General features: G+C 37.9%; 1 protein-coding gene across 2 annotated transcripts in view; it reads right to left on the reverse strand.

Moving 5' to 3' along the window:
• MCF2 (MCF.2 cell line derived transforming sequence) overlaps window positions 1-15,857 on the reverse strand; it is a 77,704-nt gene that overhangs the window by 20,710 nt on the left and 41,137 nt on the right. For both annotated transcript variants that reach the window (XM_068962350.1, XM_068962349.1), the window contains 6 exons: window positions 15,233-15,270; window positions 13,126-13,214; window positions 11,245-11,311; window positions 10,010-10,125; window positions 9,827-9,896; window positions 7,648-7,740 (listed from right to left, as the gene is read on the reverse strand). In XM_068962350.1, the coding sequence (XP_068818451.1) occupies window positions 7,648-7,740; window positions 9,827-9,896; window positions 10,010-10,125; window positions 11,245-11,311; window positions 13,126-13,214; window positions 15,233-15,270 (473 nt within the window). The remainder of the gene's footprint in view (window positions 1-7,647; window positions 7,741-9,826; window positions 9,897-10,009; window positions 10,126-11,244; window positions 11,312-13,125; window positions 13,215-15,232; window positions 15,271-15,857) is intronic.

Genomic DNA, 15,857 nt, shown 5'->3' on the forward strand with positions numbered 1-15,857 from the left:
AAGTGAAGTGAAGTCGCTCAGTCGTGTCAGACTTTTTGTGACCCCCAAGGACTGTAGCCTACCAAGCTCCTCAGTCCATGGAATTTTTCAGACAAACCCACTGGAGTGGGTTGCGATTTCCTTCTCCAGGGGATCTTCCCAACCCAGGGATCGAACCCGGGTCTCCAGCACTGCAGGCAGACACTTTACCGTCTGTGCCACCAGGGAAGCAAACTTCTTATATATATTTTAAAATGTTTGTGAATTTGTTTTTTTTTTTTAATATTGTATTTTTGAGATTATAACCTCTACTCTAGATTTGTAATCTTTCCTTTTTGGTATTTGTTATCATTTTTGTACCTTTAAGAACCCAGTCTTCAGTACCCATTTTTACTTGGGACTGAGATTACTGGCTTGATTGCTCTCTCCCCCTTTTAACTCTCCTTTTTCTCAACCAGGTTGCCTCTAATTTCTCCTTCCCCTTTCTCTTCTCTACCTAACTCTGTGAATCTCTTTGTGTGTTCCAAGCAGTGGAGAACACTTAGGGAACTGAACACTGGCTAGATAGGTCTTTCTCCTTTTGATTCTCCCTTTTATTCTCCTGGCTACCTCTGTCTCCTTCCTCCCTCTTCTCTTCTCCGTATAACTCTGTGAACATCTCTGAGGGGTCCAGACTGTGGACAGCACATAGAGAAGTGATTACTACTTAGTTTGCTCTCGCCCCTTTTGATTCCCTCTCTTCTCCTCCTGGTCATCTCTATTTCCCTCTTTCCTCTTCTCTTCTCCATGTAACTCTGTGTACCTCTCCAGGTGTCCCTCATTGTGGAGAAACTTTTCATTATTAATCTAGATGTTTTATCATCAGTGCTGTATAGATGGAGAACTCTTGAGGCTACTGTAAGAATAAGACTGAAAACCAGAGCAGGAGGCTTAAGTCCAAATCCTGAGAACACCAGAGAACTCCTGACTCCAGGGAACATTAATCGACAGGAGCTCATCAAATGCCTCCATACCAACACTGAAACCAAGCAGCATCCAAGGGCCAACAAGTTCCAGAGCAAGACATACCATGCAAATTCTCCAGCAACACAGGAACACAGCCCTGAGCTTCAATATACAACCTGCGCAAAGTCACTCCAAACCCACTGATATCTCAAAACTCATTACTGGACACTTCATTGCACTCCAGAGAGAAGAAATCCAGCTCCACCCACCAGAACACCGACACAAGCTTCCCTAACCAGGAAACCTTAACAAGCCACCCGTACAACCCCACTCACAGTGAGGAAACTCCACAATAAAGAGGAACCACAAACTGCCAGAATACAGAAAGGCCACCCCAAACACAGCAATATAAACAAGAGGAAAAGACAGAGAAATACTCAGCAGGCAAAGGAACAGGATAAATATCCATCAAACCAAACAGAAGAGGAACAGATAGAGAATCTACCTGATAAAGAACTCCAAATAATGATAGTGAAAATGATCCAAGATCTTGAAAACAAAATGGAGTTACAGATAAATAGCCTGGAGACAAGGATTGAGAAGATGCAAGAAACGTTTAACAAGGACCTAGAAGAAATAAAAATGAGTCAATATATAATGAATAATGCAATAAATGAGATCAAAAACACTCTGGAGGGAACCAACAGTAGAATAATGGAGGTAGAAGATAGGATGAGTGAGGTAGAAGATAGAATGGTAGAAATAAATGAAACAGAGAAGAAAAAAGAAAAACGAATTAAAAGAAATGAGGACAATCTCAGAGACGTCTGGGACAATGTTAAATGCCCCAACATTCAAATCATAGAAGTCCCAGAAGAAGACAAAAAGAAAGACCATGAGAACATACTTGAGGAGATAATAGTTGAAAACTTCCCTAAATTGGGGAAGGAAATAATCACTCAATTCCAAGAAACCCAGAGAGTCCCAAACAGGATAAACCCAAGGCAAAACACCCCAAGACACATATTAATTAAATTAACAAAGATTAAACACAAAGAACAAATATTAAAAGCAGCAAGGGAAAAACAACAAATAACACACAAGGGGATTCCCATAAGGATAACAGCTGATCTTTCAATAGAAAATCTTCAGGCCAGAAAAGAATGGTAGGACATACTTAAGGTGATGAAAGAGAAAAACCTACAACCCAGATTCCTGTAACCAGCAAGAATCTCATTCAAATATGAAGGAGAAATCAAAAGCTTTACAGATAAGCAAAAGCTGAGAGAATTCAGCACCACCAAACCAGCTCTCCAACAAATGCTAAAGGATTTTCTCTAGGCAGGAAACACAGAAAGGGTGTATAAACTTGAACCCAAAACAACAAAGTAAATGGCAACGGGATCATACTTATCAATAATTACCTTAAATATAAACGGGTTGAATGTCCCAACCAAAAGACAAAGACTGGCTGAATGGATACAAAAACAAGACCCCTATATATGTTGTCTACAAGAGACTCACCTCAAAACAGGGTACACATACAGACTGAAACTGAAGGGTTAGAAAAAGATATTCCATGCAAATAGAGACCAAAAGAAAGCAGGAGTAGCAATACTCAGATCAGATAAAATAGACTTTAAAACAAAGGCTGTGAAAAGAGACAAAGAAGGAAACCACATAGTGATCAAAGGATCAGTTTAAGAAGAAGACAGAACAATTATAAAAACATATGCACCCAAAATAGGAACACCACAATATATAAGGCAAATGCTAACAAGTATGAAAGAGGAAATTAACACTAACACAACACTCACACCTATAGATAGATCAACTAAACAGAAAATTAACAAGGAAACACAAACTTTAAATGATAAAATAGACCAGTTAGACCTAATTGATATCTATAGGACATTTCACCCCAAAACAATGAATTTCACCTTTTTCTCAAGTGCACATGGAACCTTCTCTAGGATAGATCACATCCTGGGCCATAAATCTAGCCTTGGCAAATTCAAAAAAATTGAAATCATTCCAAGCATCTTTTCTGACCACAATGCAGTAAGATTAGATGTCAATTAAAGGAGAAAAACTATTAAAAATTCCAACATATGGAGGGTGAACAACACGTGGCTGAATAACCAACAAATCATAGAAGAAATCAAAAAAGAAATCAAAATATGCATAGAAATGAATGAAAATGAAAACACAACAACCCAAAACCTATGGGACACTGTAAAAGCAGTGCTAAAGGGGAAGGTTCATAGCAATACAGGCTTACCTAAAGAAACAAGAAAAAAGTCAAATAAATAACCTAACTCTAAACCTAAAGCAACTAGAAAAGGAACAAATGAAGAACCCCCAGGTTTGTAGAAGGAAAGAAATCACAAAAATTAGGGCAGAAATAAATGCAAAAGAAACAAAAGAGACCATAGCAAAAATCAACAAAGCCAAAAGCTGGTTCTTTGAGAAGATAAATAAAATTGACAAACCATTAGCCAGACTCATCAAGAAACAAAGAGAGAAGAATCAAATCAACAAAGTTAGAAATGAAAATGGAGAAATCACAACAGACAACACAGAAATACAAAGATCATAAGAAACTACTATGAGCAACTATATGCCAATAAAATGGACAACCTGGAAGAAATGGAAAAATTCTTAGAAAAGTACAACTTTCCAAAACTGAACCAGGAAGAAATAGAAAATCTTAACAGACCCATCAAAAGCATGGAAATTGAAACTCTAATCAGAAATCTTCCAGCAAACAAAAGCCCAGGACCAGATGGCTTCACAGCTGAATTCTACCAAAAATTTAGAAAAGAGCTAACACCTATCCTACTCAAACTCTTCCAGAAAATTGCAGAGGAAGGTAAACTTCCAAACTCATTCTATGAGGCCACCATCACCCTAATACCAAAACCTGACAAAGATGCCACAAAATAAGGAAACTACAGGCCAATATCACATATCACTGATGAACATAGATGCAAAAATCCTTAAGAAAATTCTAGCAAACAGAATCCAACAACATATTAAAAAGATCATACATCATGACCAAGTGGGCTTTATCCCAGGGATGCAAGGTTTCTTCAATATCCACAAGTCAATCAATGTAATACACCACATTAACACACTGAAAGATTAAAAACCATATGATTATCTCAATAGATGCAGAGAAAGCCTTTGACAAAATTTAACATCCATTTATGATAAAACCCTCCAGAAAGCAGGAATAGAAGGAACATATCTCAACATAATAAGAGCTATGTATGACAAACCCACAGCAAACATTATCCTCAATGGCGAAAAATTGAGAGCATTTCCCCTAAAGTCAGGAACAAGACAGGGGTGCCCACTCTCACCACTATTCAACATAGTTTTGGAAGTTTTGGCCACAGCAATCAGAGCAGAAAAAGAAATAAAAGGAATCCAAATTGGAAAAGAAGTAAACTCTCACTGTTTGCAGATGACATGATCCTCTAATAGAAAACCCTAAAGGCTCCACCACAAAATTACTAGAGCTAATCAATGAATATAGTCAAGTTGCAGAATATAAAATTAACACACAGAAATTCCTTGCATTCCTATACACTAACAATAAGAAAACAGAAAGAGAAATTAAGGAAACAATTCCATTCACCATTGCAATGAAAAGAATAAAATACTTAGGAATATATCTACCTAAAGAAACAAAACACCTATATATAGAAAACTATAAAACACTGGTGAAAGAAGTCAAAGAGGACACAAATAGATGGAGAAATATACCATGTTCATGGATTCAAAGAATCAATATAATAAAAATGAGTATATGACCCAAAGCAATCTATAGATTCAATGCAATCCCTATCAAGCTACTAATGGTATTTTTCACAGAACTAGAACAAATAATTTCACAATTTGTATGCAAATACAAAAAAATCTCGAATAGCCAAAGCAATCTTGAGAAAGAAGAATGGAACTGGAGGAATCAACCTGACTGACTTCAGGCTATAGTACAAAGCCACAGTCATCAAGACAGTACGGTACTGGCACAAAGACAGGAATATAGATCAATGGAACAAAATAGAAAGCCCAGAGATAAATCCACGCACCTATGGACACCTTATCTTTGACAAAGGAGGCAAGAATATACAATGGAGAAAAGACAATCTCTCTAACAAATGGTGTTGGGAAACCTGGAGAACCACTTATAAAAGGATGAAACTAGAACACATTCTAACACCATACACAAAAATAAACTCAAATTGGATTAAAGACCTAAACATTATACCAGAAACTATAACACTCCTAAAGGAAAACATAGGCAAAACTCTCTCCAACATAAACCACAGCAGGATCCACTATGACCCAACTCCCAGAATATTGGAAATAAAAGTAAAAATAAACAAATGAGACCTAATTAAAATTAAAAGCTTCTGCACAACAAAGGAAACTATAAGCAAGGTGAAAAAACAGCCTTCAGAACGGGAGAAAATAATAGCAAACGAGCCAATGGAATATACAAGCAACTCCTGCAGCTCAATTCCAGAAAAATAAACGACCCAATCAAAAATTGGGCCAAAGAACTAAAGAGACATTTCTCCAAAGAAGACATACAAATGGCTAACAATCACATGAAAAGATGCTCAACATCACTCATTATCAGAGAAATGCAAATCAAATCCACAATGAGGTACCATTTCATGCCAGTCAGAATGGCTGCTATCCAAAAGTCTACAAACAATAAATGCAGGAGAGGGTGTGGAGAAAAGGGAACCCTCTTACGCTGTTGCTGGGAATGCAAACTAGTACAGCCACTATGGAGAACAGTGTGGAGATTCCTGAAAAAACTGGAAATAGAACTGCCATATGATCCAGCAATCCCACTGCTGGGCATACACACCAAGGAAACCAGAATGGAAAGAGACACGTGTACCCCAGTGTTCATCACAGCACTGTTTATAATAGCCAGGACATGGAAGCAACCTAGATGTCCATCAGCAGACGAATGGATAAGAAAGCTGTGCTACATATACACAATGGAGTATTACTCAGCCATTAAAAAGAATGCATTTGAATCAGTTCTAATGAGGTGGATGAAACTGGAGCCTATTATACAGAGTGAAGTAAGCCAGAAAGAAAAACACCAATACAGTATACTAATGCATATATATGGAATTTAGAAAGATGGTAACGATGACACTATATGCGAGATAGCAAAAGAGACACAGATGTATAGAACAGTCTTTTGGACTCTGTGGAAGACGGCGAGGGTGGGATGATTTGGGAGAATGACATTGAAACGTGTATATTATCATATGCGAAATAGATTGCCAGTCCAGGTTCAATGCATGATACAGGGTGTTCGGGACTGGTGCACTGGGATGACCCTGAGAGATAGGATGGGGAGGGGCGTGGGAAGGGGTTTCAGGATAGGGAACACATGTACACCCGTGGCAGATTCATGTCAGTGTATGGCAAAACCACTACAATATTGTAAAGTGATTAGCCTCTAATTAAAATAAATAAATTTATAGTAAAAAAAATAAAAAATACAAATACAAATATAAGAACATAAAAAAAATAAATGCTTGTTTAAGAAGTAATTAGATACAAACAAGTGTTAGTGGGGATGTGGGGCAATTAGGTCCCTCATTCACTCTCATAGGAATATAAAATGGTGCAGCAACTTTGGAAAACAATCTAATGGTTCTTCAAAAAGTTAAACACAATTGACCTAGGAATTTCATACCCAAGTTAATGGAAAAGAGAAAAGAAAATAATGTTCACACAAAAGCTTGTACACAAAAGGTGAAGTGAAGTGAAAGTTGCTCAGTCATGTTCGACTCTTTGTGACCCCATGGACTATACATTACAAGGAATTCTCCAGGCCAGAATACTGGAATGGGTAGCCTTTCCCTTCTCCAGAAGATCTTCCCAACCCAGGGATCGAACCCAGGTCTCCTGCATTGCAGGTGGCTTCTTTACCAGCTGAGCCACAAGGGAAGCCCACACAAAAGGTAGAGACAACTCAAATGTCTATCAGGTGATGAATGGGTAAATAAAATGTGGAATATCCATACTACGGAATATTATTAGGCCATAACCAATGTGAAGACAACAGAAATTCTGCAGGGAGGCAAGAACAATGAAAGAAAGCTAAATTCTCATTTTCTATCATGGGAAGCAGCAATATAAGTGTGATATTTGGAGATATGGAGGTAAATAATGAAAAAAATATCTAAAAAAGCAGAAAGTAGTTGCCTCTAGGGAGTGGCAAATATGTTGGTATACACATATGTATATTTTGGGGAGGGTCAAATCGCATATATATATATATATATATACACACACACACACACACACACACACACACAAAAGGCTTCCTCAGATGGTAAAGAATCTGCCTGCAATGCAGGAGATCCAGGTTTGATCCCTTGGTCAGGAAGATCCCCTAGAGAAGGGAATGGGTACCCACTCCAGTATTCTTGCCTGGAGAATCCCATGGACAGAGGAGTCTGCTGGGCTACAGTCTATAAGGTTGCACAGAGTCAGACATGACTGAGCAACTAACATACACACACACAGATACATACACACACGTTTATATATATATATATATATATATATATATATATATATATATGACTTACTGAAAGCAGAAAATGAATTTATAAATAAGAAATATCCCAGTATCTTCCACAGAGACTTTATCCAATACTTGAACAATTACTATACCTGGAAAAAGGCACATTCTGAATACTGCTTCCAAATTGCCTCTGACCTGGGCTTATTCTGACAATACTTCGCATACATTTGAAAATCATCTTTCTGTGATAAAAAGAAAATGCAAATGTATTAGCGATTTGTGAATGTGTCCTTTTCTTATCAAGAAAGGCTGAGCAAGAGTGAGTGTGGCCAAGCATCACAGGGAATGTGGCTTAAAGGGCCAGGTCAGAAGCCTTCTTTATATTCCATGACCAGCATGCCCAGCAAACCGGGGAGAGGGACACATAATTATCCAAGCAATTTCATAACTTCCACTTACCAAGTTTGAGAGTTAGAGGGGAAAAAGCCTTCTCTGAATGAACTATGAAAACAGACTACTTTTTTGATTACTACGAGCTAACCGGGTACCAAGAGATACACTCTTTCTTTGCTCTCAGTTACTCCATTCCCTAGTGAATGAACTTATAGTAACTCCCAAGGTCCTTGGGTCCTCATTGGACCATCATCATTGTACCAGAACCCTGTGCAGTATCTGCTCACCCTCTTCTCTCTCCCTGTTCATTTGACCCTCATCTAATGGGCTACCTACTACTCAGTCATTAACACTCATCTCACGAGTCATCTCTTCTATACAGCCATCATTTATACCTCCAGTCAATATCAGATGCACTTCTTCTTGGCTCCTATAAGACCCTTCGTACAACTTTAATACAGCACAACTGACACTGTACATAGTGGAATCCCTCTTTTCCTATGTGAATAGTCTTGCTATTCCACATTGCCTAGTTCAGTGCTTGGCTCAAACTAGGTACTGAATAGTTGATGACTGCTGAATGAATGAACAGATCAATAGGCATTTATTAAACTACTGGTTGCCAAGAACTCTGCTGACCTTACTAGAGATACAAAAATATACAGGATATGGACCTTGCCTCAATCAGTTTTCCATCTAGTTGGAGAAAGAATTCATGAAATTCATGTATAAACATGCGTAGTACATGTAAAATTCCCAATGAGTAGCACAGACATTAAGTACCATATAAGTTCAAAGGCAAGAGGAGCTGCTGTTGCTTAAGGTATTAGGGAAGAATCTGGCCATGGTTTCAGTTCAGTTCAGTTCAGTCGCTCAGTTGTGTCTGACTCTTTGCAACCCCATTAACTGTAGCACACCAGGCCTCCCTGTCCACCACCAACTCCCGGAGTTTACTCAAACTCATGTCCATTGAGTTGGTGATGCCATCCAACCATCTCATCCTCTGTCGTCCTCTTCTCCTCCCACCGTCAATCTTTCCCAGCATCAGGGTCTTTTCAAATGAGTCAGCTCTTTGCATCAGGTGACCATGGTTTAAATGCCTTTAAATGTTAGGATATGTTCATTGGAGAAGGAAATGGCAACCCACTCCAGTGTTCTTGCCTGGAGAATCCCAGGGATGGGGGAGCCTGGTGGGAAAGGTTCTGCCTTATCCTTACTATCTTCTCACTCCATAAACACTTCCTGAGATAAGATATCTCCTTGGACTCTTTCAGTGATCACCTCTATCAAACTGACTTTCAAGTCAAAACAAAACTGATCTTTCAGGAAGTAGAGGAACTAGATAAGCAGAGAACATTGTGAGAGAAAACTCTAATGGAGGAGAGTGTGATTACAGCGCCTGGGAAGTCAATTATACTAAGCACACCCGTGGGACACAGAAACATGAGCCTCCTTGAAAGATATTGTAGAATAAAAAGAACACACAGCTCCCTGTTTTGCAAAGTTCCTGTGATAGATGCTTTGGTGTCTGAAAGCCAGACTATATTTGATTTGAAGACTTCACATATATTAGAGGGGACTATCAGGGCATCTCTCAGGCTAGAAATTAACCAAGCCAAGAATGGTGTGCCAAGATGATTCCAACTCTTGCATCTTCACAGTCAGGATGGTCCCTGGACTCTTGGGATCACCCAGGGGTCAGAGGTCACAAGCTGAGCCACTGTAGCATTTGATGCTACAGAATAAAATAGTCATTTGTATGCTCCAGTACCCCATTCCTGTAACAAAACTTGATTCAGCATTAAATACTTGATGGAGTGATGTGTCGCCAGCAAAAATAAAAGGATATCAAAAATAATGCCTACCTTGTCTCCAAATCTAGAAAATGACATGCTATGTTGGTAGCCTATATATTTATATAATCATTGAACTAACCCTTTCCAGGAAACAAGGTCCCACTCTTTCTGGAGCATCAACACAATTTTCCAGACTGCTCATGAAAATGCTGTAAAAATTTCAAAGAAAAAAAATACGATTTTATGTGAAATATGCTACATTGGTCAACAACCGTTAAAATAATAATCACAAAAAAGAAAATTCAATTCAGCAATTACATACTTGTTATGGAATTCGTATATTTCTGCCATGTTTCCAAAGAGAACATCCCTTTTACTTCTCAGGGGAGGTGGCATAAGAACAAACATCTCTGGATTGTCCATCTCCGCTCTATAGCCCTACCCAAAATAAATGCATTTATTCATTTAAAAAATAGTCACATAAACATTCGATTGGGCCACCAAAGATACAAGTACAGCAGAATGAATATGAGATTAGAGGTAAAGTTGTTTGTAATTTTATTATTCATATCTTCTAGTTCCCCCAAGTTATCCACTATTATTATTTTAAATAGCAGGACAAGGAAGTTCAGGTTTTCTACTCAATGGTAGAAGAAAGGGACAACTTTTTGGCCTTCAGGTAGCTAACAGGAAAGAAAATAGAAACCAGGTATGAAAGATGATATTACAGGTCATTAACTTCTCCTTAAACATGGAATAAGTGTTTGAGTTTTGCCAGACCAAATTAATATTACTAATATGACATTTGTAACAAGTGAATGCTTTTCTCCCATACTTGGGGCTTTGTATCATGATCTCTAAATAGCACCCTGGGAATAATTATAACAATCCACTGTATTCCTAACAGAACAGCTTATCTCTTCTGTAATGAATTCTGAGGCCACAATCCTCACTGCAGAGGGAGAACCTGAATGAACACATCTAACAAAAAATCAAGGAAGGAGACAAAAAGGGAAGTTTGCACTTCCTAATGAATTTCAGAGAAAGAATGCATTTGAATCAGTTCTAATGAGGTAGATGAAATTGGAGCCTATTATACAAAGTGAAGTAAGTCAGAAAGAAAAACACCAATACAGTATGTTAACGCATATATACGAAATTTAGAAAGATGGTAACGATGACACTATATGCGAGACAGCAAAAGAGACACAGATGTAAAGAACAGTCTTTTGGACTCTGTGGGAGAAGGCGAGGGTGGGATGATTTGAGGGAATGGCATTGAAGCATGTATATTATCACATGTGAAACAGATCGCCAGTCCAGGTTCGATGCATGAGACAGGGTGCTCAGGGCTGGTGCACTGGGATGACCCAGAGGGATGGGATGGGGATGGAAGTGGCAGGGGGGTTCAGGATGGGGAATACATGTACACCCATGGCTGATTCATGTCAATGTATGGCAAAAACCACTACAATATTGTAAAGTAATTGGCCTGCAATTAAAATAATCATATTAATTTTTTAAAAAAGACAGGAAAATACAATCTGAGTCACTTACCAACAAAACAGTAAACAGTTCCCTAACATATGCCCTCTCGGTCTGTATCAGCTCATTTAGGACGTGGCTAAAATGAAAGGACCGTATTTGTCAGTTATTTTATGGCTTTAGAATTATATTGCAACATTTCATTATCATGATAAATTATCTAAAATGAAAATTAGCACTGCAGAGGAACTACCCATGGTTTTTTTTTTTTTAATTTTTATTTTTACTTTATTTTACTTTATAATACTGTATTGGTTTTGCCATACATTGACATGAATCCACCATGGGTGTACATGCGTTCCCAAACATGAACCCCCTTCCACCTCCCTCGCCATAACATCTCTCTGGGTCATCCCCGTGGACCAGCCCCAAGCCTCCTGTATCCTGCATTGGACATAGACTGGCGATTTGTTTCTTACATGATAGTATACATGTTTCAATGCCATTCTCCCAAATCATCCCACCCTCTCCCTCTCATCAAAATATAAAATTAATTCTATGGTTTCTAGAATAAGTACTACCCACAAGACTCTTTAAAATGTATTTTTTTTTAAAAAAAGAGGAATGGGCTCAGGAGTCATTTTTAAATGAGGAAAAAAAAAACTAATTTTATTTCCAACTCACTAAGCTTAAGAATCATTTACTAAAAACTCACAAAATCTATTCCTAAAAACCCAGGGAATACTTTCTTAGACAGCACAATTTCTGTGCTATTGTTCTCCCTCTCTCTCTGTCAGAAAAAAACCATATAAGCATTTTAGACACAATTTTTCCTTTTTCCTTGGTAATGTTCTGAAGTTTTCCAAGACATGATATGAATTTATAATACTGGTTTTCCCAAATATAGATCATACTTAACTTTCTGTAGTAACTTTGTTTACTATCTCTTTAAAATAAAATAAAATACATTTTCCTTCCAATGTGATTTCCAATTGACATTGTATTTAAAATTTATTTCCTCACTCCCCAATATTATCCATTTAATGTAACTTCTTTTTTTGTTGTTTTTATGTTTTGGCAGCACCACACAGCATGCAGGATCTTCATTCCCTGACTAGGGATTGAAGCCATACCTGCTGCAGTGGAAGCTTAGACTCTTAACTTCTGGACCACCAGGGAAGTCCCTAATTTAACTTTTATCCTTGGCCTCTTTTTAATTTAATTTTTACACTTTTATAAATTTAACTAACATTTAACAATCTTTGCATATAACTATGTTTTAAATTACTTGTTACTTGCTCCAAACTACTGGTTGCTGCTGCTGCTGCTAAGTCACTTCAGTCGTGTCCGACTCTGTGTGACCCCATAGACGACAGCCCACTAGGCTCCCCCGTCCCTGGGATTCTCCAAGCAAGAACACTGGAGTGGGTCGCCATTTCCTTCTCCAATGCATGAAAGTGAAAAGTGAAAGTGAAGTCGCCCAGTCGTGTCCGACTCTTAGCGACCCCATGGACTGCAGCCCACCAAGCTCCTCCATCCATGTTACTTACTCAAAACTCTGTGATATAAAATTTAAAAGGTGACTATTCATATCTGTGGAATGTTAACGTAATAATATAAAAGTGAATGAAATGATTTTTATTAGTATCTATAAAATCACATTGTATATCTATATAATCTTCTGTAGTTTTTGAAACATTGACCCATTCACTCTCACCTCTTTCATAAAAGAGGAGACTATGAATCTGAAAAGATCTAGTTAAATTTCAAGTCACATAAAGAGAGTATAGGTTGGCCAGAACTTCTGAAACCTTCTCTAGTGCACATTTGATCAAACCTAGCAGAACCGTATTCTGGGAACTCAAAATTCTAACTACATTTGCTTTGAACACTGAATCAGAGCCTCCTACTGGGAGATGTGTATATGGGTGTATGTTAATAAATAAAAGATACTTCTTTAAAACATCCAAGCTATTGTCATTGTCCAAATTGGAGGACTGAACAGAACTTCTCTTCTCTTGACAATCATACACTGCTTCAGTCTGAAATGAAAAGAAAAGTGAAATTAGCATCTATGTAGGTATAGTTCTTCAAGGAAATGTAGCCCAAATTAAGTTTTCTTCTTTCTACGTTCTAACTATATAGATAAACTAAAAAGTATTATGATTTTTCTCAGAAATAACTTTGATATATACTAGTTAAAAATTATTTTAGTTGCCTAAGAGGACAGATTTAAGATATTCATTACAATTTACTTTATACATTAAGTAATGTTTCATTTCTGTAGCACTTTGAGGAAATGAGGTTAATTCCTAAAAAGTTGATTGTCCTGGGACTTGCCTGATGGGTCAGCTGTTAAGACTCTGCACTTCCACTGCAGGGGGCATGGGTTCCATTCCTGGTTGGGAACTAAGATCTGGACCCAAAGGGGGGAAAGAAAAGTTGACTGTCCAGGAAGGGGAAAACTAAGTTTCAGAGAGCTTTCACAAAGGGCCAAGGTCACCTAGTAAGTGATAAAACTGCCAAACCCATGGTCAGCCACCATTATTACATTCCCTCTTTTTTTGGATTTGTGTGTGTGTGTGTGTGGACCATTTTTGAAGGTCTTTCCTGAATTTGTTACAATATTGCTTCTGTCTTATGCTTTGGTTTTTTTTTTTTTTTGGCTGCGAGGCATGTGGGATCCTAGATCCCCAACCAGGGATCAAACCCACACTCCCTGCACTGGAAGCACAGTCTTAACCACTGGACCACCAGGGAAGTCCCTCATATTCCCTCTTTAAAAGTATACTTTGATTTCTGTATGCTCCATGTACCAAGTGTTATCATTTTAACTACTATAATTAAGACTGAAAATACTGCATACTGCACTTCCCAGATAGGTATGTGCCATCCACTCCTAACAGGGTTCTGAAATACAAGGCTGAAAAGTTTTGAACCATCAAATTTTAAATGCCTAAGGATTGTGCAAATTGACTTGACTTGGAAGTATATGTGCATTTGGGAACTGGATTGACTAGCTAGATATCTCACCAAGGAAATGTACAGAATCACAGCCTTCTATTTTTACCCTGGGGATATGCAAATGAATAAATCCACATAGCTACTAAGGCGGGCATGACTTGAAACCAGAACCAAAAGACATGGCAGACTAAGGAATTTGGCATTCAGGCTGTTTCCTTCGTGAAACCAGAAACTCTGGCTGCAGAACATGATAACCAGACATGGTGTGTCAGTATGGGTCATTTGCTAGCCTGCTAACAACTACATAAAACACTTAGAGCATTACCATGTACCACACAATACTCAAAGTACTTCATAAATACTAGATTATTTTATCATAGTTATACTAACTCCATAATGAGGGTGTTCTCTTATTACCTCCATTTTATAGATAAGGAAACTGACTTCCAGAGAACCTGCCCAAGGTTATGCAGCCAGTAAGTGATGGAGCTGGGCTGAAGTCAGGCATTCTAGCCACACAATCTGTATCACATGCTATCCTGCCTCTGGGAGATACAGTCTTGGCCTTATTTACCATCAAGAACATACAAAGAAAATGTAAGATGCTGCAGTTATGAGGCGGCTACTCTTGCAGATACCAGATTGTCATGAATAACTCAGAAGGAAACTTGAATCTACCAAGAAAAGAATAGGTGTGGTTTTTGAGCCTAGCAGATGGTCCATTAGAACCTGTCCTTTGTCCATGCTTTCTACTTGCAGGACTGGAATCACTTATGAAAGGAATTTCTTTTTGTAAAAAGGTGCAGCACTTATTCAGCTGAATTGAGATGCAGGCAGGAAAGAGAAACTAGAACTTATATGAGATGTTCTATAGCATTTATTCTGAACTGGAGCCAAGACTTGAGGAACTGCTCATACAACTGGGGCTAGGCCAGTACTGTAATTAGACACAACACAGCAGCAGCTTTTTCTTCTAGATATAATAGGCTTTCAAATGCACAATATTGGTTCAGTGAATGAAAAGTACGGTTTTAGCCCCATCCCGCTCTGCAACTATAGCAATAAAGCCAATTTTGAATTAATTAATGATATTTACTTCTGTGTTGCTCTGATTTTGTCTCCAAGTCTTCTTCCCTGATAGAGAAATATGAGAGAAGAATTTCAAACAAGAATTAAAATCAATACTTTCATAAAAATATGTGCATGTATATTAAAAAGAGAGAGATTAATGTGCCAACATGTTTATATTAGTATTTTAAAATTACACTATATATGACAGATGATTGGTTAGACTTATCTAAATAATTTCAACTTCTCATAGAGCATGATTTTGCCATGTATTCACCCATTCTCTCATTCACTGAACATTCACTGGATTGCTCAGCAAGTATGAAGCTAGGTGTTAGTACCCATGATTATTTGCAGATTTAGTGATCATTCCAATACATAAGCATTTAATCAGATTGTAGCTCACTGATTAACTGAATCAAAGAGAGTTTCAGAATAAAATCTCAATTTAACTAATAATTAGAGCATATGACATTTATTTGGCACTTACTATATGCTGGACACTATTCTAAGCCCTATATGTGCACTTGCTTTTTTACCTCTCAAACTGACCCCTGAAGATAAGTACTACTTCCCCATTTTATAGGTTAAGCACAAGATGTCCAAGAAGCAGAAGTGGTACACAAATCTGTATAATCTACTGTCAGAATTCA

The sequence above is a fragment of the Capricornis sumatraensis genome, chromosome X, assembly GCF_032405125.1.
Source record: "Capricornis sumatraensis isolate serow.1 chromosome X, serow.2, whole genome shotgun sequence".
Lineage (NCBI taxonomy): Eukaryota > Metazoa > Chordata > Mammalia > Artiodactyla > Bovidae > Capricornis > Capricornis sumatraensis.